This window comes from Pelophylax lessonae (assembly GCF_965119305.1).
Source record: "Pelophylax lessonae genome assembly, chromosome: 6".
Lineage (NCBI taxonomy): Eukaryota > Metazoa > Chordata > Amphibia > Anura > Ranidae > Pelophylax > Pelophylax lessonae.
In genome coordinates this window covers 68,236,469-68,260,662 of record NC_138773.1, presented here as the reverse complement: position 1 = coordinate 68,260,662, position 24,194 = coordinate 68,236,469, and the positions used below count along the sequence as shown (strand labels likewise).

The window sequence follows — 24,194 nt, the reverse complement described above, 5'->3', positions numbered from 1 at the left end:
TTATGATTTAAGCTGTTTAACGAAGAACAAAAGCAGTCTTTAAGCCAAAAAGATTGCGTTCTACAACCAGGATGTGATTTTCTAGACCATGGTTATTATTTGACTTGTATAGGGAGCGGCTCGGACAGATCCTGTTACCGCTCACTCACCAAAGATCACACATCAATATTGCTGCTTTCCTGCTGAAATGTTTAGTTACTAGTCAAATACATATATATATATAAATATTTTAAAAAATAAGCACTTAATTGGTGTACATTCCACCTTGTACTGCGACACCACCTTACAATATGGTTCCAATCACATCATCAAATTTCTTCCACTCAGCGGCATGATGTCTAATGTGGAGTGCAGAGCAAAGTGCCTCCGATTCCTCTCCTCGAGCATGATGCCGCTTTGCCCTATAAGCTGTATGTGGATCCCAAGCTGCCACCATGCCAGACGCAGAGTGCCGAGATAAACGCTTACCCCACATGGCGCCGCAACACAAAGCAAACTCTTCATAACAAGCAACAGGTGTAGATTAGTACACCTAAACATGACAGGATGTGCAAAAAAGTAATTTTTTTAGAATCTTTGATGGTTTTCTTCAAGGTTACAAAATACAATTTACAGTAAACCTGTGTAAAGCAACAGATTTCATATTAATGCCGCTGTCCCCTGCAATATACTCGTCTTTCTTTCTCTCCCTTTCCATTCTGCTCAGGTTGAGCACTATCACCCCCTTTCTTTTATTTATTTTATACTTTTCTTTCCTCTCACTTCTCCACCCCCCCCCCACACTTGTTTCCTATTTCTTACCTCACTAGTCTTCCTTCCCCCCTCCCTCCTCCTCCTCCCAACCCCACTAAACCCCCAAACTACAGCAGCCCTTTGCCTAAAGTTATCCGGCTCTTGGGGCACTGTTCCTCCTACTGACACCAACAACAAGGCAACGTTCCTCCTACTAACACTAATGATGGGCCACTATCCTTCACAATGACACCAATGATAAGACACCAGTCCTTTCACTGATACCAATGAGGGAGCACTATTCCTTCCAATGATAGGACACTATTCCTCCCACTGATACCAATGATGGGCCACTATCCTTCGCAATGACACCAATGATAGGACACCATTCCTTTCACTGTTACCAATGAGGGAGCACTATTCCTTCCAATGATAGGACACTATTCCTCCCACTGATACCAATGATGGGCCACTATCCTTCACAATGACACCAATGATAAGACACCAGTCCTTTCACTGTTACCAATGAGGGAGCACTATTCCTTCCAATGATAGGACACTATTCCTCCCACTGATACCAATGATGGGCCACTATCCTTCGCAATGACACCAATGATAGGACACCATTCCTTTCACTGTTACCAATGAGGGAGCACTATTCCTTCCAATGATAGGACACTATTCCTCCCACTGATATGAGGCACTTTTCCTCCTACTGTCACCAACCATAAGGCACCATTCCTCACAATATCACCAATGATGGGCCACTATCCCTCTCAATGACACCAATGATTGTCCACTATTTCTCCCAATGATGGGGCACCATTCCTTTCACTGATACCAATGATGGGGCACTATTCCTTCCAATGATACCAATGAGGGGGCACTATTCATTCCAATTATAGGACACAATTTCTTTCACTAATCTGATGTACTGTTCCTACTACTGACACCAACAATGTGGTACCATTCCTCCCACTAACACCAATGATTGTCCACTATTCCTCCCACTGATACCAATGATAGGCCACCATCCTTCACAATGACACCAATGATTAACACCATTCCATTCACTGTTACCAATGATGGGCCACTATCCTTCGCAATGACACCAATGATAGGACACCACTCCTTTCACTGATACCAATGAGGGAGCACTATTCAATCAATGATAGGACACTATTCCTCCCACTGATATGAGGCACTTTTCCTCCTACTGTCACCAACCATAAGGCACCATTCCTCACAATATCACCAATGATGGGCCACTATCCCTCTCAATGACACCAATGATTGTCCACTATTTCTCCCATTGATAGGGTACCATTCATTTCACTGATACCAATGAGGAGACACTATTCCTTCCAATGATAGGACACTATTCCTCCCACTAATCTGATGTACTGTTCCTACTACTGACACCAACAATAAGGTACCATTCCTCCCACTAACACCAATGATTGTCCACTATTCCTCCCACTGATACCAATGATGGGGCACTATTCCTTCTATTGACATGATGCTCCCCTTGTTGGTGTCAGTGGGAGACATGATGCTCCCATTGTTGGTGTCAGTGGGAGACATGATGCCTCCATTGTTGGTGTCAGTGGGAGACATGATGCTTACCTTGTTGGTGTCAGTGGGAGACATGATGCCCCCATTGTTGGTGTCAGTAGGAGACATGATGCCCCCATTGTTGGTGTCAGTGGGAGACATGATGCCCCCATTGTTGGTGTCAGTGGGAGACATGATGCTCCCCATTGTTGGTGTCAGTGGGAGACATGATGCCCCCATTGTTGGTGTCAGTGGGAGACATGATGCCCCCATTGTTGGTGTCAGTGGGAGACATGATGCCCCCATTGTTGGTGTCAGTGGGAGACATGATGCTTCCCTGGTTGGTGTCAGTGGGAGACATGATGCTCCCCATTGTTGGTGTCAGTGGGAGACATGATGCTCCCCATTGTTGGTGTCAGTGGGAGACATGATGCTCCCCATTGTTGGTGTCAGTGGGAGACATGATGCTCCCCATTGTCGGTGTCAGTGGGAGACATGATGCCTCCCTTGTTGGTGTCAGTGGGAGACATGATGCTTCCATTGTTGGTGTCAGTGGGAGACATGATGCTTCCCTGGTTGGTGTCAGTGGGAGACATGATGCTCCCCATTGTCGGTGTCAGTGGGAGACATGATGCCCCCATTGTTGGTGTCAGTGGGAGACATGATGCCCCCATTGTTGGTGTCAGTGGGAGACATGATGCTCCCCATTGTTGGTGTCAGTGGGAGACATGATGCCCCCATTGTTGGTGTCAGTGGGAGACATGATGCCCCCATTGTTGGTGTCAGTGGGAGACATGATGCCCCCATTGTTGGTGTCAGTGGGAGACATGATGCTTCCCTGGTTGGTGTCAGTGGGAGACATGATGCTCCCCATTGTTGGTGTCAGTGGGAGACATGATGCTCCCCATTGTTGGTGTCAGTGGGAGACATGATGCTCCCCATTGTTGGTGTCAGTGGGAGACATGATGCTCCCCATTGTCGGTGTCAGTGGGAGACATGATGCCTCCCTTGTTGGTGTCAGTGGGAGACATGATGCTTCCATTGTTGGTGTCAGTGGGAGACATGATGCTTCCCTGGTTGGTGTCAGTGGGAGACATGATGCTCCCCATTGTCGGTGTCAGTGGGAGACATGATGCCCCCATTGTTGGTGTCAGTGGGAGACATGATGCCCCCATTGTTGGTGTCAGTGGGAGACATGATGCCTCCCTTGTTGGTGTCAGTGGGAGACATGATGCCTCCCTTGTTGGTGTCAGTGGGAGACATGATGCTTCCCTTGTTGGTGTCAGTGGGAGACATGATGCCCCCATTGTTGGTGTCAGTGGGAGACATGATGCCCCCATTGTTGGTGTCAGTGGGAGACATGATGCCCCCATTGTTGGTGTCAGTGGGAGACATGATGCCCCCATTGTTGGTGTCAGTGGGAGACATGATGCCTCCCTTGTTGGTGTCAGTGGGACACATGATGCCCCCATTGTTGGTGTCAGTGGGAGACATGATGCCCCCATTGTTGGTGTCAGTGGGAGACATGATGCCCCCATTGTCGGTGTCAGTGGGAGACATGATGCCCCCATTGTCGGTGTCAGTGGGAGACATGATGCCCCCATTGTCGGTGTCAGTGGGAGACATGATGCTCCCCATTGTCGGTGTCAGTGGGAGACATGATGCCCCCATTGTTGGTGTCAGAATAGTATCTCATATCACAGTGGGAGAAGTAGTGCCCTAAGGGCCGGATAAAGGGTCACATGTGGCCCCCGGTCCGCAGTTTGGAGACCACTGCCCTAGACAGAAACCAGCAGTTAACCCTTGCACCACTGCAAAGAAGCACATTGGGCTTTTGAAGCCTGATTAGTAAACTGGGCTCCACCAGTCCAGTGTGTGTTATTGGTATTGGCCCAGGAGGTAAATGTCCCACCATCCCAGGACTACACACATAAAGAACAATCTCATGTTAGTGGGAAAAACAAATATAAAGAAATGACTTCCTCCTCTTTCCATCTACCAATAGCCTGCAGTGTAACCATGAGCCCCATCTGACAGCAGTGCCTGAGCTCTGGGATGAAGTTATCAGTGACACTTCTCACAGATCAGGACCTCATTGTACCGATCATCGCTCCTCTCTTCCTCATCCTCACACTTCCACGTGTCCACCAACAACACAACGCTCAGTTCCGGGTGACAGCCGGCCACGCCCCACCACCTCCGCATTGGCCGGCTGGAATGACGCGCCGCCGCTGATTGGCCCCTCTCTGGCAATGATGCAATGGGGAACCCTCTGGACACATACAGGTGGATGAATGTTATTGTAGAGGAGATCCGCCTGACACCCGGAAACTGGGAGCCCATAGACAGCACAGGGGGGCCACAGGAGATGACAGTCATCCTTTATGTGGGGCCCAACTGACACCCCACTGAGCCAGGAGCCCTCATTACCCAGGATGAGAAGACTCCCTGTGTGCAGCTGACACTCCCCAGCAACATGACCCCCCAGGTTCTATGGATGACACTTGTCCTCTACATCACACTGGGGCCACAGGTGAGATATTCTTATATTTAGTTCTATGATTGTGAATGTCCCTGCCAAGGATCACCATACAATCTGATTGTACAATCTCCTTCGGACTGATTATACACCATACAATCTGATTGTACAATCTCTTTAGACTGATTATACACCATACAATCTGATTGCACAATATCCCTTGGACTGATTATGCACCATACAATCTGATTATACAGATCCCTGGTGGAGAAAGTCTGAACTACTTCTATGGGACCCAACCTGTGACCCTGATAATTGCTGTGTGGTCCCTTGTGGACAGAAGTGGGATGGAGAGAACTGATTTGCAAAGATGGCTGTAATGTCAGTGATCTTTAACAGTCCTCAGACTCTGACCATTGCTTCTAGAATGTCTGCAGTCTCTGATAATCTCTTCTAGTTTGCTTGTAGTCTCTGACAATTCTAGTATGTTTGTAGTCTGATCATCTCTTCTAGTATATTTTCAGTCTCTGACCATCTCTTCTAGTATGTCTGCAGTCTCTGTTAAACTCATATAGCATGTCTGCAGTCTCTGACCATCTCTTCTAGTATGTCTGCAGTCTCTGACCATCTCTTCTAGTATGTCTGCAGTCTCTGACCATCTCTTCTAGTATGTCCTCAGTCTCTGATCACCTCTTCTAGCATGTCTGCAGTCTCTGATCTTCTCTTTTAGTATCTCTGTAGTCTCTGACAATTGCTTCTAGTATGTCTACAGTCTCTGACTGTCTGTCTCTTCTAGTATATCTACGGTCTCTGACCATGTCTGAAGCTGCAGCCATACTAGAAGAGATGGTCATGAGACTTGGACCTCATACTACATAGTTTTGGTAAATCTAAAGTTGACTATACAATCAGATAGTAATATGTATAGTGATTCTAAGAAGTGTTGTGATATCACTGCAGTCAACTGATTCTGATTATAACAGAACTTCTGTTCTCAGTACTGATACTTTCATACATCCGGCTCTGTAGTTTGCAGCTGTCTCTCTGCTTTTAAAGGACAGCCAGGTGTTTGAGGAATCGTCCTTGGAAATCTTTGTCCCTGGTAACATCCTTGGTTTTTAGAGCAGGCTGTATGCACCATAAAAATCCTTACCGAATGCTTTGTTAGATTTCACTTCAAATCTATTTTTGTGCTTTTTTTGAATTTTAATTTTTTGTGTCAAAATTCAAAATGCTAAAAAAAATATTCTTTACATTTGAGAATCCAGCATTAGGACTTTTGTACGAGGGCTTTTGGGATCAGTTTTAATCCTAAATCGTAATTGGTTATTTGGTATTCTGTAGGTCATGTTGGTATGTTGAGTGTTGACCTCTATAACATTTAGATCAGTGGCTGTCAAATTTTGTGGGTATGGGGGCCTCAACTGTGGTCCCTGAAGGCACTAAAGAGACTGAAAACATACTGGAAGAGATGGTCAGAGACTGCGGATATACTAGAAGAGACGGTCAGAGACTGTGAACATACCAGAAGAGACGGTCAGAGACTGCGGACATACCAGAAGAGACGATCAGAGACTGCGGACATACCAGAAGAGACGATCAGAGACTGCGGACATACCAGAAGAGACGGTCAGAGACTGTGGACATACCAGAAGAGACGGTCAGAGACTGCGGACATACCAGAAGAGACGGTCAGAGACTGCGGACATACCAGAAGAGACGGTGGTCAGAGACTGCGGACATACCAGAAGAGACGGTCAGAGACTGCGGACATACCAGAAGAGATAATCAGAGACTGCGGACATACCAGAAGAGATGGTCGGAGACTGCGGACATACCAGAAGAGATGGTCGGAGACTGTGGACATACCAGAAGAGATGGTCGGAGACTGTGGACATACCAGAAGAGACGGTCAGAGACTGTGAACATACCAGAAAAGACAGTCGGAGACTGCAGACATACTACAAATGTTGATGTAGATGGAAGACTTGCTACATGAGACTGTCAGACTGGGGACATATTACGTGCAAATCAGTTCTCTCACTCCCACTTCTGAAGTCTGCAGGTTGGGCACAAGGATCTAGATCAGCCTTTCCCCACCATACAGTTCAGTTGAACCCTAGGATTCATCTACAGGTGGCTTGGGGTTCCCTGAATAATGAGAAGTGTCAAACTGATCTCCTGCTTGATGGTGCCTTCATAGTTACAGCACCAACCTCACTTGGCTGAGACATTGGAGTGGGACCAGTAGATCCTTCTCTCTCATCTTTTCAGATGAGAGTAAAGTAACTGAAACTGATACAAGTGATGTTTTTAGCCTTCTGAACGGGGACCTTTCTACCACCGAACTAAGAAAGTTTCTCTCCCACTGACTGCCAAAGTAACTGGGCACTTCTCCACTGACCACCTATAGGATGTTTTCTTACTGACCACCAACGTATGAGGACATTTTCCTTGTGACCACCAATGTATGGGGGCTGTTTCCAAATGGACATCAATGTAAGAGGACCTTTCCTTACTGGCCACCAATGTAAGGCGACATTTTCTTACTGACTACCAAAGTATGGGGGCTTTTTCTTAGTGACCACCAATGTATGGGAACTTTTTCTTAATAAACATTAAAGGGGATGTTTTCTTACTGACCACCGATGTAAGGAGACGTTTTCTTACTGACCAATGTAAGGGGATAATTTCTTACTGACCACCAATGTAAGGGGACATTTTCTTACTGACCACCAATGTAAGGGGACATTTTCTTACTGACCACCAATGTAAGGGGACATTTTCTTACTGGCCACCAATGTAAGGGGACGTTTTCTTACTGGCCACCAATGTAAGGGGACGTTTTCTTACTGACTGCCAATGTAAGGGGACGTTTTCTTACTGGCCACCAATGTAAGGGGACATTTTCTTACTGACCACCAATATAAGGGGACATTTTCTTACTGGCCACCAATGTAAGGCGACATTTTCTTACTGACTACCAAAGTATGGGGGCTTTTTCTTAGTGACCACCAATGTATGGGAACTTTTTCTTAATAAACATTAAAGGGGATGTTTTCTTACTGACCACCGATGTAAGGAGACGTTTTCTTACTGACCAATGTAAGGGGATAATTTCTTACTGACCACCAATGTAAGGGGACATTTTCTTACTGACCACCAATGTAAGGGGACATTTTCTTACTGACCACCAATGTAAGGGGACATTTTCTTACTGACCACCAATGTAAGGGGACATTTTCTTACTGGCCACCAATGTAAGGGGACGTTTTCTTACTGGCCACCAATGTAAGGGGACGTTTTCTTACTGACTGCCAATGTAAGGGGACGTTTTCTTACTGGCCACCAATGTAAGGGGACATTTTCTTACTGACCACCAATATAAGGGGACATTTTCTTACTGGCCACCAATGTAAGGGGACGTTTTCTTACTGACAGGCGCCAATGTAAGGGGGGCGTTTTCTTACTGACCTCCAATGTAAGGGGACATTTTCTTACTGACTACCAATGTAAGGGGGGCGTTTTCTTACTGACTACCAATGTAAGGGGAAGTTTTCTTACTGACCACCAATGTAAGGGGACGTTTTCTACTGACCACCAATGTAAGGGGACGTTTTCTTACTGACCACCAATGTAAGGGGACATTTTCTTACCACCAATGTAGAGGATGTTTTCTTACTGACCACCAATGTAAGGGGACATTTTCTTACTGACCACCAATGTAAGGGGACATTTTCTTACTGGCCACCAATATAAGGGGACATTTTCTTACTGACCACCAATGTAAGGGGACATTTTCTTACTAGCCACCAATGTAAGGGGACGTTTTCTTACTGACCGCCGATGTAAGGGGACGTTTTCTTACTGACCTGCGCCAATGTAAGGGGATGTTTTCTTACTGACCACCAATGTAAGGGGAAGTTTTCTTACTGACCACCAATGTAGAAGATGTTTTCTTACTGACCACCAATGTAAGGGGACGTTTTCTTACCACCAATGTAGAGGATGTTTTCTTACTGACCACCAATATAAGGGGGCGTTTTCTTACTGACCAATGTGAGGGGACGTTTTCTTACTGACCACCAATGTAGGGGGACGTTTTCTTACTGACCGCCAATGTAAGGGGACAATTTCTTACTGACCACCAATGTAAGGGGACATTTTCTTACTGACCACCAATGTAGGGGGATGTTTCTTTACTAACTACCAATGTAAGGGGATGTTTCTTTACTGACCACCAATGCAAATGGAACTTTCCTTAAACGAATGGGCTGCCAGCACACCCTATTGTGCCTAAAATTGGACATGATCCTTTTTTTGTAGCACAATGAATGGGAATGCTCTGTGTCTGTCATTCATTGCTCTGTGTTGCAGGGTGCTACAGTGCAAGTGTGTTGGTTCAGTACATTAAAATGAATGGCAGTGCAATGCATGTTATGTGTGTTACCACTTGTTGAAGTAATGCATGCATTACTTTGTGGAAGTTCACATAGACCCACAGGGCTCGTTTACACTTGCAGCAGCCCTTGCTGCCCCACTGAAAAGTGATCCACACTATTCAGAGGGCAGTTAACTGGCAGATGCGAGACAAATTGTCACCTCTTTACTGTTTTAACCCTGAAAAGCCTGCATGGCACTAGGTTGCAAAGAGATTGTAGTGCAGTCATGTTTGACGGGCAGGGGGTATCATTTTTGCTGTGGCCATTAAGCAAAGCATTGCATCCACAGCATGTGTATTGACCCCTTCCGGCCACTGTGTTAGATTAGGGGGGGGGGGGGGGTGGTAAATTTGCAGATCATCTGCCTATTTTTGCCTCCCCCCTGGCTGCATGTATGAAAGGGTCCTTTAGTGTGCTGTGCTTTTTCATCCAATCAAAACTCTGTGGCCAGAGAGCTGACACCACTTTATTCTGTACAGAAAGGGGTGTCACCCGCCTAGCTGTGCTGCCTGGCAGAGGCAAATCCTTTGACAGACACTTATACAGTATGTAATTGAACTGTGTATTTAGTTGTTTATCCAGAGTTTAGCTTAAAAGCTGAGAATAAACCTGCTGCTTAGAGAAAATGATTAAATCCTGTAATAGGAGACTGTTAGATTCTAATCTGTGAGGCCCCAGGTTCCAGGACAATGTCTGTGCTGTGAAAAGGGAATTGATCGCACACTGTGGGGTTCTGCCGAGCCCCCCTGAACGGTCATAAAATCATCATTTCACATTTGGCATAGTGCAAATAATACTCCGCTCCTCCCATGGAAACACTCCTGTGTGAATCAATATTTGCAGTGAACAGGTGGATATGAGACATGGCTTTACCTGTGCACAGGAATCCACAGCTACAGCTCCCAAGGTGCTCCTTGTAATGAAAGTATAATCCGCTCACAATTTAGGGCCTGGTTGTGGAAGGTCTGAAAGAATAAAAATGTCCCCTATTTCAGCCAGCCACAAATCAACACATCAGAGCGTCCACTTTGTTGTCCCCGGTCTCAGCGTTATGTATTGCAGTGTAGACTGGTTCTAGAAAGCTCCTCACTTGTTTCTGGGTGTGTGTCCTCTGGGAAAATGTCTCAGCAGTTGGGGTCCCCAGAACACCAGCAGGGGCTGACTGGCAACTTTCGGCCCAGGGGGCAAGTACAAACCAGAGGCCCATGGTGCATTGACTTGCCCCCCCCCCCCCCCACTCTCTCTCTTCCCGGGCCTTCTCCTGACCCCCATTCCAGGCTGAAGCTTTGCTCCAGATACTCTCTACTCACCGGCCAAATTCGGGTTCCCGACCTGGCCAGCAGGGGCGGTTAGGGGGAGCTGGGACAGCTTGGTTAGGGCTGGCTGGGGGAAGAGAGTCTCCATTAGGGCATGTAACCGGCCTCTGCTCAGACACAGTTTACACCAGGCATGTCCAACCTGCGGCCCGGAACTGCAGGCAATGCGGCCCACTGCTCCCTGACCATTTTTTTTTTTTTGCTGGGGAGGAAGGAAGTCGAGTCGGGGCCACGGCCACAGGGACTTCCAACTAACTGTAGGCAGAGGCTGCCTCGGAAGGGATCATACTCTAGTTGTGTTAAATTAGTGCTGGGGGGGCGTGGCGGCGCGGGAAGGGCGCGGCGGCGTTTTAATACTTATATTCCTTAACTATAGTATATATTTTATTTGCAGCCCGAGAAAATTTCTCTACACTCAATGTGGCCCAGAGAAGCCAAAAGGTTGGACACCCATGGTTTACACCATCCATGCTGGGGAGGGAGGCCTGCGCTCTGTCCTGGTCTTCAACCCACACTAAGTAGGTCAGTGACAGAGACCTTTTACTTTTCACCAGGAATCCTTTAGGCATGTCTGTGGTAGAAGTGGTTCAGCCTTTTTTATGGGGCATCACAGTAGTCCAGGGGGCAACTGCTCCCTTGCCCCCCTGGCCCAGTCCTCCCCTGAACACCAAATTACCACCACCATGGGGTGATTAGGTGAACTATAGCTGTGCCTGGGGAAGTATTCCATGTTTTCTATATGCTAAAGCGCATAGGTTTCATTTTCCACCAAAGAGAATCTGTAATCTGTATATGTTTCACTGAACTAAAACCTTTCCTTTATAGTGTATCTGGAGCCAGTTTTTTGCAGTTTTGGATTTTATGGAGATTAAAGATTGTGGGTTAGAATCTTTCTTTATTTTGGTTTGACCAGAAGTGACAAATCTACTCCTAATTCCTGTCCTACAGTGACTCTGCTCCCTCACTTTCTATCCTAGGCAAAAAATCGCAGCGCTAATTGTGCATAAAAAGTATTAGTTATCATCAAAAGTGCAATAGTTCTTCTTTGGACAATCAAAACAGTGATATAGAACCAACTAGTGTGTTAGTCCACAAGTAGTAGTCCTTAAAGAATATGCAATAGTCCTTTAAATGTGTGCATAAGTGCCAGTATAATATATAGACTACATGCTTGTGACTCAGACACAGATAATGAAGCCCTGAAGAAGCGGTTCATACCACAAAACATGTTGACAACTTTCATAGGATATATGCTAGTGGCAGTCTCCATATAATACATATTATGTATGTTTAATGATTGTGTGACACACATATGTGTGTTTTTTATGTGTGGTGGTTTTTAACCACTTTACCACTAGAGCATTTTGCTGTCTTACGTCTGGGCCACTTTTTGCGATTCGGCGCTGTGCAACTTTAACTGACAATTGCGCGGTCGTGCGACGCCGTACCCAAACAAAATTTACGTCCTTTTTTTCCCACAAACAGAGCTTTCTTTTGGTGGTATTTGATCACCTGTGCGATTTTTACTTTTTGCGCTATAAACAAAAAAAGAGCGTAAATTTTGAAAAAACAACAATATTTTTCACATTTTTTTTATATGAAATTCCCCCCAAAAGAATGTAAAAATCAAAATTTTTTTACATTTTTGGCCAATTTGTTTTCTGCTACCTATGTTTGGTAAAAAAAATTCACAATAAGCGTATTTTGATTGGTTTGCGCAAAAGTTATTGCGTTTACTAACAAAGGGCAAGATTTCTGTCATTTTTGGTGTTTTTTTTTTAACGCGTAATGGCGGCGATCTGCTATTTTTTTTGCGGGACTGCGACATTGCGGCGGACAGATCGGACCCTTGACTGACATTTTTGACACTTTTGGGGGTACCAGTGACATTACTGCAGTAATCAGTGCTATATATATGCACTGTTACTGTAAAAATGACACTGGCAGGGAAGGGGTTAATTTTATTGGAGAGGGAGGGGTTAATGTATGCCTGGTGCTTACTGACGTGTGGGGGGGGGGGGGGTGACTGAGTGACACAAGGACAGATCGGATGTTCAGCTACGCTGAACCCTGCAATCTGACCCTGCCTGTCACTTGGGAGATCCGCCCGCTTGTGTTTACACAAGCGGGCGGATCTCCACACTAGATCCCCGACGATCGGGGAAGAGCAGAGGCGACCGCCGCTGCTCCTCCCCTGGCCCGACTCCTGCTGTGACTGAAAACAGCGGGAGCGAGCCTCCGGCGGCGCGTGAGCTCCGCCCACAAGGGGAGTGTCTGACGACGTAGTACTGCGTCGTCAGACGATAACGAGCCACTTTGCCGCAGTAGTACTACGATACTCAGCGGTAAAGTGGTTAAATTACCGTACCTTGAACCTTTTTGATATAGAAATGATGCATTGGATAAAATATGTTCTTTTAAAATTCAGAATAAGCATATGTGTATGATATATTGTAATGTACCCATAGGAATCGCTGTCTAAAAATCCCATTTCCTACATACAATATCTCACAAATGTGAGTACACCTCTCATATTTTTGTAAATATTTTATTATATCTTTTCATGTGACAACACTGAAGAAATGACACTTTGCTACAATGTAAAGTAGTGAGTGTACAGCTTGTATAACAGTGTAAATTTGTTGTCCCCTCAAATAACTCAACACACAGCCACTAATGTCTAAACCGCTGGCAACAAAAGTGAGTACACCCCAAAGTGAACATGTCCAAATTGGGCCCAATGTATCAATATTTTGTGTGGCCACCATTATTTTCCAGCACTGCCTTAACCCTCTTGGGCATGGAGTTCACCAGAGCTTCACAGGTTGCCACTGGAGTCCTCTTCCACTCCTCCATGACGAGATCACGGAGCTGGTGGATGTTAGAGACCTTGCGCTTCTCTACCTTCCGTTTGAGGATGCCCTACAGATGCTCAATAGGGTTTAGGTCTGGAGACATGGTTGGCCAGTTCATCACCTTTACCCTCAGTTTCTTTAGCAAGGCAGTGGTCATCTCGGAGGTGTGTTGGGGTCGTTATAATTTTGGAATACTGCCCTATAGCACAGTCTCCAAAGGGAGGGGATCATGCTCTGCTTAGTATGTGACAGTACATGTTGGCATTCATGGTTCCCCCAATGAACTGTAGCTCTCCAGTGCCGCCAGCACTCATGCAGCCCCAGACCATGACACTCCCACCACCATGCTTGACTGTAGGCAAGACACACTTGTCTTTGTACTCCTCACCTGGTTGCCGCCACACACGCTTTACACCATCTGAACCAAATAAGTTTATCTTGGTCTCATCAGACCACAGGATATGGTTCCAGTAATCCATGTCCTTAGTCTGTTTGTCTTCAGCAAACTGGTTGCGGGCTTTCTTGTGCATCATCTTGAGAAGAGGCTTCATTCTGGGATGACAGCCATGCAGACCAATTTGATGCAGTGTGTGGTGTATGGTCTGAGCACTGACAGGCTGACCCCCCACCCCTTCAACCTCTGCACAATGCTGGCAGCACTCATACATCTATTTTCCAAAGACAACCTCTGGATATGGCGCTGAGCACGTACACTCAACTTGTTTGGTTGACCATGGCGAGGCCTGTTCTGAGTGGAACCTCTCCTGTTAAACCACTGTGTGATCTTGGCCACCATGCTGGAGCTCAGTTTCAGCATCTTGGCAATCTTCCTATAGCCTAGGCTCTCTTTATGTAGAGCAACAATTCTTTTTTTCAGATCCTCAGAGAGTTTTTTGCCATGAGTCATGTTGAACTTCCAGTGGCCAGTAGGAGAGAGTGAGAGCAATTACACCAAATATAACACACCTGCTTCCCATTCACATCTGAGACCTTGTAACAATAACGAGTCACCTGACACTGGGGAGGGTAAATGGCCAATTTGGACATTGTCACTTAGGGGTGTACTCACTTTTGTTGCCAGCGGTTTAGACATTAATGGCTGTGTGTTGAGTTATTTTGAGGGGACAGCAAATTTACACTGTTATACAAGCTGTACACTCACTACTTTACATTGTAGCAAAGTGTCATTTCTTCAGGCCCCGTTCACATAGGGGCGATCCGACTTGGGGTGGCGACCTCCGAGGTCGCGGTGCGAGCAGTGCGCCGCGACCTCGGAGCGGCTGCCATGGACTTCATAACATTGAAGTCTATGGCGGTCGCCTCCGGGTCGCCCCAAAGAAGCTCCAGACCCTTTTTCTAAGTTGCCTCACAGGTTGCCTTAGTGTGAACGGGGACTCAGTGTTGTCAATGAAAAGATATAATAAAATATTTACAAAAATGTGAGGGGTGTATTTACTTTTGTGAGATACTGTATATTTTTTTCGTTTGTTAATTCATGATGCATTAACAAAGCAGCTAACTAAAACTTTTTTTCAAAACAATGTTAAAAGTTGCACTTTTCACTCACATGTCAACGCCGGCGTTCAGAAATCACGGCAGTGTGACGTCACGTCAATGGCACCTCCCTATTACTAGATGTTTTTATTATTTACTACACTATGAGGTTTTCTTTTTGGCTGATTATGATATGATGTGAAGTTCCCTTTGAAGAATCATACTGGCACTTTATAGTGCACAAAGCGAGACAGTATTTATCTCTGGTGAGGGGCCACTTCTTCCATATCCACACATTTAAAGGACTATTGCATATTCTTTATGGACTACTACTTGTGGACTAATTTAACACACTAGTTGGTTCTACAGTGCCTTGCGAAAGTATATGGCCCCCTTGAACTTTTCGACCTTTTGCCACATTTCAGGCTTCAAACATAAAGATATAAAACTGTAATTTTTTTGTGAAGAATCAACAACAAGTGGGACACAATCATGAAGTGGAACGAAATTTATTGGATATTTCAAACTTTTTTAACAAATAAAAAACTGAAAAATTGGGCGTGCAAAATTATTCAGCCCCCTTAAGTTAATACTTTGTAGCGCCACCTTTTGCTGCGATTACAGCTGTAAGTCGCTTGGGGTATGTCTCTATCAATTTTGCACATCGAGAGACTGAAATTTTTGCCCATTCCTCCTTGCAAAACAGCTCGAGCTCAGTGAGGTTGGATGGAGAGCGTTTGTGAACAGCAGTTTTCAGTTCTTTCCACAGATTCTCGATTGGATTCAGGTCTGGACTTTGACTTGGCCATTCTAACACCTGGATATGTTTATTTGTGAACCATTCCATTGTAGATTTTGCTTTATGTTTTGGATCATTGTCTTGTTGGAAGACAAATCTCCGTCCCAGTCTCAGGTCTTTTGCAGACTCCATCAGGTTTTCTTCCAGAATGGTCCTGTATTTGGCTCCATCCATCTTCCCATCAATTTTAACCATCTTCCCTGTCCCTGCTGAAGAAAAGCAGGCCCAAACCATGATGCTGCCACCACAATGTTTGACAGTGGGCATGGTGTGTTCAGGGTGATGAGCTGTGTTGCTTTTACGCCAAACATAACATTTTGCATTGTTGCCAAAAAGTTCGATTTTGGTTTCATCTGACCAGAGCACCTTCTTCCACATATTTGGTGTGTCTCCCAGGTGGCTTGTGGCAAACTTTAAACAACACTTTTTATGGATATCTTTAAGTCATGTCTTTCTTCTTGCCACTCTTCCATAAAGGCCAGATTTGTGCAGTATACGACTGATTGTTGTCCTATGGACAGAGTCTCCCACCTCAGCTGTAGATCTCTGTAGTTCATCCAGAGTGATCATGGGCCTCTTGGCTGCATCTCTGATCAGTCTTCTCCTTGTATGAGCTGAAAGTTTAGAGGGACGGCCAGGTCTTCGTAGATTTGCAGTGGTCTGATACTCCTTCTATTTCAATATTTTCACAGTGCTCCTTGGGATGTTTAAAGCTTGGGAAATCTTTTTGTATCCAAATCTGGCTTTAAACTTCTCCACAACAGTATCTCGGACCTGCCTGGTGTGTTCCTTGTTCTTAATGATGCTCTCTGCGCTTTAAACAGACCTCTGAGACTATCACAGTGCAGGTGAATTTATACGGAGATTTGATTACACACAGGTGGATTCTATTTATCATCATTAGTCATTTAGGTCAACATTGGATCATTCAGAGATCCTCACTGAACTTCTGGAGAGAGTTTGCTGCACTGAAAGTAAAGGTGCTGAATAATTTTGCACGCCCAATTTTTCAGTTTTTTATTTGTTAACAAAGTTTGAAATATCCAATAAATTTCGTTCCACTTCATGATTGTGTCCCACTTGTTGTTGATTCTTCACAAAAAAATTACAGTTTTATATCTTTATGTTTGAAGCCTGAAATGTGGCAAAAGGTCGCAAAGTTCAAGGGGGCCGAATACTTTGGCAAGGCACTGTGTATCACTGCTTTGATTGTTCAAAGAAGGACTATTGCACTTTACTGTATTGTTGATCACTAATACCTTTTATTCACATTTAGCGCTGCAATTTATTGTCTTTTTGTCCATTTGAGGAGTGTGTATTTCCTCAATTGCCAGCAGCTATTTTCTGTTTTAGCCCTGATCTCTTTTCTATACACTTCTTATCCTTGGAGAACCATGCTCACTCACTTCCCATCCTAGGAAGACAATGCATACTCATTTCTTGTCCTAGAGGACCCTGCTCACTCACTTCCTGCCTTAGGTTGACCCTGCTCACTTCCTTTACTAGGGTGACCATGCTCACTAACTTTATATACTAGCGGAACCCAGCTTACTCAGTTCCTGTCTTAGGGTGACCACGCTTACTCAGTTCCTGTCGTAGGGTGACCACCCTCACTCAGTTCCTGTCATAGGATGACCACGCTCACTCAGTTCCTGTCGTAGGATGACCACGCTCACTCAGTTCCTGTCTTAGGGTGACCACGCTCACTCAGTTCCTGTCTTAGGGTGACCACGCTTACTCAGTTCCTGTCTTAGGGCGACCACGCTCACTCAGTTCCTGTCGTAGGGTGACCACGCTCACTCAGTTCCTGTCTTAGGGTGACCACGCTTACTCAGTTCCTGTCTTAGGGTGACCACGCTTACTCAGTTCCTGTCTTAGGGTGAACACGCTTACTCAGTTCCTGTCTTAGGGTGACCACGCTTACTCAGTTCCTGTCTTAGGGTGACCACGCTCGCTCAGTTCCTGTCTTAGGGTGATCACCCTACTCAGTTCCTGTCTTAGGGTGACCATGCTTACTCAGTTCCTCTCTTAGGGTGACCACGCTCACTCAGTTCCTCTCTTAGGGTGATCACGCTCACTCAGTTCCTGTCGTAGGGTGATCACGCTCACTCAGTTACTGTCGTAGGGTGACCACGCTCACTCAGTTCCTGTCTTAGGGTGACCACGCTCACTCAGTTCCTGTCTTAGGGTGATCACGCTTACTCAGTTCCTGTCTTAGGGTGATCACGCTTACTCAGTTCCTGTCTTAGGGTGATCACGCTTACTCAAGTTCCTGTCCTAGGCTAGACTACACTCCCTCACTTCCTGTCTTAGGGTGGCCATGCTTACTTTTTGTCTTAGGTTGACCACCTTCCCTTACTTCCTGTCCTTGGGTGACCAGGCTGTAGCTGCCGGAGGAGAACTAGGCAGGATTGATAACATGTTCTGAGATAACAGTGCAGAGAGCACAGGAAGTTAGGAGCTCACTGGGTTTCTGGCAGGATCAATGTGTATTCTTCACACAGATATAATAAAACCCTTTTAATGTTATATTTAACAGAGAAAAAGAAGGGAATAAGAGAAGTTCATAGGTGGGCATTCACTATAAGGCCGCCATTCATGACTGTGTCAGTGTTCTGTGTCTACATTGCTAGAACTGGGCAATGGCCAGAGAACCAGTCCCTGCACATGATTGCCGTGTCCCTCATGGTCCTCCTGTGTGTGACTTTGGAATGTTCCGGACACTGTCATTCATTTTCCTCCCTGTGTGTGACAATAGCCGGGTCCCCGATGTCAGCAGCAGGACACCAGGTGGGGGGTCTTTCCAGGACAGAGACATCAGGCCGGGGGGTCCTATCATGTCATGTGTGTGGCAGCAGTTCAGTTGTGACGTGGTGCTGCATGTCATGTGACCCCGGCCTGTGCGTTCCTTTGTTTGAGGTAATGGCGATAATCCACCCACAAAGTAAACACAGGAGCAGCCGGGCGTGTGTGAACCCTCTGCTGTGTACACTCAGGAGGACTTTATAAAGATGAGACAATTCCTATACCAGAGTCAGTGAGGGCCATGTTTACCCACATGGGCATATACAGGTGTTCCGTGCATCCCTGTGCTGGCAGCCATTCATGTCAAATGGGATGTACTGGATGTATGAACACAGCCGCTGGTTCCAATTTGACATCAATGTGGGTGTACAGCCCTGAACGTAGACAGTGTGCATGGATATCAGATTGGGAACGGCGGCTGTGTCCGTGCATCCACTGCATCCTATTTGACATGAATGGGACTACCTGCATGGGGATATACAGTGGGGATGGAAAGTTTGGGCACCCCAGGTAAAAATTTGTATTAATGCGCATAAAGAAGCCAAGGAAAGATGGAAAAATCTCCAAAAGGCATCAAATTACAGATTAGACATTCTTATAATATGTTAACAAAAGTTAGATTTTATTTCCATCATTTACACTTTCAAAATAACAGAAAACAAAAAAATGGTGTCTGCGAAAGTTTGGGCACCCTGCAGAGTTAATATATTGTACTGCCCCCTTTGGCAAGTATCACAGCTTGTAAACGCTTTTTGTAGCCAGCCAAGAGTCTTTCAATTCTTGTTTGAGGTATCTTTGCCCATTCTTCCTTACAAAAGTCTTCCAGTTCTTTGAGATTTCTGGGCTGTCTGTCACACACTGCTCTTTTAAGGTCTATCCATAGATGTTGAGGTCAGGAGATTGTGAAGGCCATGGCAAAACATTCAGTTTACACCTCTTGATGTAATCCCCCATGGATTTCGAGGTGTGTTTAGGATCATTATCCATTTGTAGAAGCCATCCTCTCTTTAACTTCAGCTTTTTCACAGATGGCATCAAGTTACCATCCAAAATTTGCTGACATTTTATTAAATCCATTTTTCCTTCTACTCGTGAGATGTTCCCTGTGCCACTGGCTGCAATACAACCCCAAAGCATGATTGATCCACCCCCATGCTTAATAGTTGGACAGAGGTTCTTTTCATTAAATTCTGTGCCCCTTCTTCTCCAAACGTACCTTTGCTCATTCCTGCCAAAAAGTTCAATTTTAACCTCATCGGTCCACAGAACTTGTTTCCAAAATGCATCGGGTTTGTCTATATGTTCATTTGCAAAGTTCAAACGCTTATTTTTGTGATGTCGCAGTCCTGCAAAAAAAATCGCAGATCGCCGCCATTACTAGTAAAAAAAAAGAAAAAAAAACGATAAAAATGGCATAAATCTTTCCCATAGTTAGTAAACGCAATAACTTTTGCGCAAACCAATCAAAATATGCTTATTGCGATTTTTTTTTTTTTTTTTACCAAAAATATGTAGCAGAAAACAAAATGGCCTAAAGTGTTAAATATAGATCTTTACATTTTTTTTTTGAGATTTTCATATAAAAAAATGAGAAAAATATTGTTATTTTTTCAAAATTGTTGCTATTTTTTTGTTTATAGCGCAAAAAATAAAAATCGCACAGGTGATCAAATGCCACCAAAAGAAAGCTCTGTTTGTGGGAAAAAAAGGACGTCAATTTAGTTTGAGTACAGCGTCGCACGACCGCACAATTGCCTGTTAAAGTCACGCAGTGCCGAATCGCAAAATAGGGCCTGGCCATTGAGCAGCCAAATCCTCCGGTCTGAAAGTGGTTAAACAATGGCATGATCGTTTGCTCTCACGGCCGAGTGTTCGTTTTTTGAAAATAAATTTGAGCGTTTTTCCGTATAATGTATGGTCAGCATAACAATAACCTATCTAGCCCTGTAAAGAAGAAATCAGTATATATACCTTTTTTTAAGCCAATCCGATCCGTTCTCCAGCGGCGGAAGCTCTGCAGAGGACACGGCCCACAGCGGCTGTGAAAAGAATGGGAAGTGACGTCACCCATAGACTTACTATGGGGCTTCCGTTGTCGGCTGTGTCTTCTGCACCCGCTGACAGCTCAGTGTGGGACCAGCTTGGATCTGATTCAGAAAAGGTAAGTATACTGATTTCTTCTATAAAGGGCTAGATAGGTTAGTGTTAGATCCTGGATGCCTGTAGATGTAGAGATTTTAGTGTTAGGGGGGATTTATCCTTTATAGTGATGTTCCAGCTGTGCAAAAAAAAAAATGAAATGTCAGCACCTAAAAATAGTGAAATAGTGTAGCTGCTGACTTTTATAAATATATAGACCCTTACCTGCCCAGGTAGCCCCGTGATCTCAGCACCCCAGCTGATTTTCGGATCGGCTGCCCCCGCCATTCACTCTAAGGGAAACCGGCAATGAAGCCTTTCAACTCCACAGCCGATTCCCTATTGCGGATGCGTGAAGCACGCTGCGCATTCTCATTGGCTCAGCAGAGGAAGGAGAAAGGGGACGGAACTTCCGAAGGACGGCGCTGTCTCCCGGAAGCAGGGAAGGGTACCTGTCAAAAACAGGTACCCATTCTCCCCTCCCCCCTGAAAGGTGCCAAATGTGGCACCAGAGGGGGGGAGGAAGCAGATGAGCGGAATTTCCACTTTTGGAACTCCGCTTTAAGCTATCCATACACCATACAATCTGATTGTACAATCTCCTTTTAGATTCACCAGAATTCTGTAACATGCGTGTACAGCTAAACAATCCATTCCATTGGTATCAGATCAGACAGCACCATGCACTACATAGGTACTAGAGATTGTACAATCAGATTGTATAGAGTATGTCCAGCTTTAGTCATGGGGCTGATTATATTTTCGCACGTGATTTTTGAAACTACCTATGGACTTTCACTTGTTTATATCGATTTTTATCACTTTTTACACTTAGATTCACTGGATTATTTGTGTTGTATTTATTGATTATTTATGATTGATTATATATCACTGATTATTATTGATGAAATTCTCCTTACATTGGACCATTGGCGCTGCATTTTACATCTATTGATTAAAGGGGAACCCGATCTGTACCTATATAGAAGAACATTGCTGACCTCTCTGTGAAAATGCTAATTCCCAGGCTGTCATGTTGGCCAGGGCCGCTGATAGGGGGGGACCACCAGCCCTCTTGTAGGGGGCCCGAGCACACAGGGGGGCCCACACAGAGAGGGGGATTAGTGATGGACAACAAATACAAAAATCTTCCTCCAGCGCCTAAATCTGATCTGTCCCCCTCCCTGCTATCAACTTTTATCTGCTGAGAAAGAGACAGTCGTCCCTTCACGAATCCCCTCCCTTGTGTGGCCCCCCTCCCAGCACTGGCTCTAATGTTATCTCTGCTCAGGAGTTTATTTGTAAATTGTAACTTTGTTTCTCTCTCTCTGTCTCTCTGATCACTGAGCTCCAACTGCCCAGCCTATATATTTTTCTCATCTCATCTTCATTTTTATTTAACATAATTTTTTTTTTTAGATTTAGCAGGAATTATGTGAGTTATGTTATATTTGTGTCTGATAGTGATTTTGTTGTAGTTTTAGCTAAATATATCTTTAATATTTTCTTGGGGGGGGGGCCTGCCAGGTAGTCTGTACGGGGCCCCGCGATTTCTAACAGCAGCCCTGATGTTGGCCCATGGGCTTCGGTCCTTTCAGAGTCTCTGACTTGGAACACATTTGGCGATTAGGAATTCAGACTTAACACCGACTTTTCTGATCTGCATGCTTCTCCCAGGTGAATAAATCAGACACTGGCAGCCAGAGAGAGCCAGGCAAGCAGCAGCACAAGGTCAGCAATGGTGGGATGTTCCTCTCAGTGCAGGTCTCCTTTAACGGATCTGTTACCCAGAGTAAAGCCCCGTACACACGTACCGATCGTCGGCCGAACGATCGGCCGTCTTTTGTCCGAGGGTGGTCTTGTCTGTTGAAAAGTGCAAAAGACTGCACACAAATTTTGTCAGCCAACAACAGCCGACTGCAGAAGTGATGTCATGTGATGGTTAACTTTCCTTGTCTTTTTTCTTTTCTGAGCATGCCCAGTCTTGCAAATCTGCTGTCTGTCGGCCGAAATCTGTACTGACTGGCGAACAATCGGCCGTTCTGGTGTCGGCATACAAAAATTTTAATGCTTGCACGACAGATTCTGTTCGGCCGAAAGTGCGCTGTCGGCTGTCGGAAGCATCATACTAACAAGCCGAAAATCGGCCGATCGTTCGGCGGCCGAACAGTTTCGGCCGACAATCGGTACGTGTGTACGGGCCTTAACCAATCGGGTTTCATCCCTCCAGGGGCAGGAAATCGTTGGTTCAGTAGGTGGTAAGTGAATGTTGGATGTGTAGTGTCACCCCTCTTACATGGTGTCCTGATGTCTCCTCTGTTGTAGTGTGATGCCGGGGCCTCCGTCTCCCTCCCAGAATCCCTCCTCTTCGTCTCCACGCTGGACGGGAGTTTTCACGCTGTCAGTAAGAAGACTGGAGATGTGATTTGGACTCTGAGAGATGGTGAGTCGTCCAATTCTCTGCACTTACCTGTTCCCGAGACTAAAGCTCATCACACACCTTACAATCTGATTGTATAATCTGCTTTAGATCTAATAACAAATATCACGTCACGCAATTCCTGCCTGAATGAATACTGATTGGTTGGATGGTTTAGTTAGGTCCCCATATTACCGGAAATTGCATGGCCAGATTGAAGCGTATATGGTTAGCCTAAGCTTTTTCAGCTCACAGAGGCTGCTAACCTGGCCAAACACTATACAATCAGATTGGACAGAGATTTACCAAAACTATATGATAGAAGTACAAACCTAACCAATCTATTCAATCTGTATCCAATCAGCCAGGCCTTTGCACTACATAGCTGATGATAGATCTAAAGCTCACCACACCCATTACAATCTGAAAAAATCTTCTATAAATCTACCAACTTTGTATGTAGCACAAGGGACCGCCTGATTGGATACAAATGTTATAGTTCAGGTAGGTCCTCATATTACATAGTTTTGGTAAATATGAAGTTGATTTTAGAAAGATTTTATTCAGATTGTAAAAAGAAAGGTGAACCAAGGAGATTGTGCAATCAGATAGTATAGTGTATGGCTAGCTTTATGGTCATCACACACAATACAATCTGACCATACAATCTTTGCACAATTAACTTTATATTTACCATAACTATGTAATATGAGGACCTATCCAATCATTCTGTATCCAGTCAGGCAGGCCCTTTCATTACATAGTTGTTAGTGATTGGCCAAGGTGTGTCACAAGGGGACGGAGAAATGGAGAGGGAGAGTACACTTGGAGCTTACATGGGGTGTCCTCTCTTTCCAGCATCTGAATGTAGTGGTGGGAGAGCAAAGGCAATCGAAGATCAACTGAGAAGAGTTACAGTGTATCTGTTGCTTTTCCCCTCATGCGCCAAAACATGTTATCTGTATCCTCATCGGAGTCCCCCCTTACATCAGGGTCCCAATCAGAGTCCCCCCTTACATCAGGTTCCCCATCAGAGTCCCCCCTTACATCAGGTTCCCCATCAGAGTCCCCCCTTACATCAGGTTCCCCATCAGAGTCCCCCCTTACATCAGGTTCCCCATCAGAGTCCCCCCTTACATCAGGTTCCCCATCAGAGTCCC

General features: G+C 45.2%; 1 protein-coding gene across 1 annotated transcript in view; it reads left to right on the top strand.

The window, feature by feature from the left end:
- The first annotated feature begins 4,521 nt into the window (after positions 1–4,521).
- The window catches only part of ERN2 (endoplasmic reticulum to nucleus signaling 2), an 82,610-nt gene continuing 62,937 nt past the window's right edge, over positions 4,522–24,194 (top strand). Inside the window, exons 1-2 of the mRNA XM_082260359.1 lie at positions 4,522–4,819; positions 22,941–23,058. Coding sequence (XP_082116485.1) covers positions 4,763–4,819; positions 22,941–23,058 — 175 coding nt within the window. The 5' untranslated portion in view covers positions 4,522–4,762. The remainder of the gene's footprint in view (positions 4,820–22,940; positions 23,059–24,194) is intronic.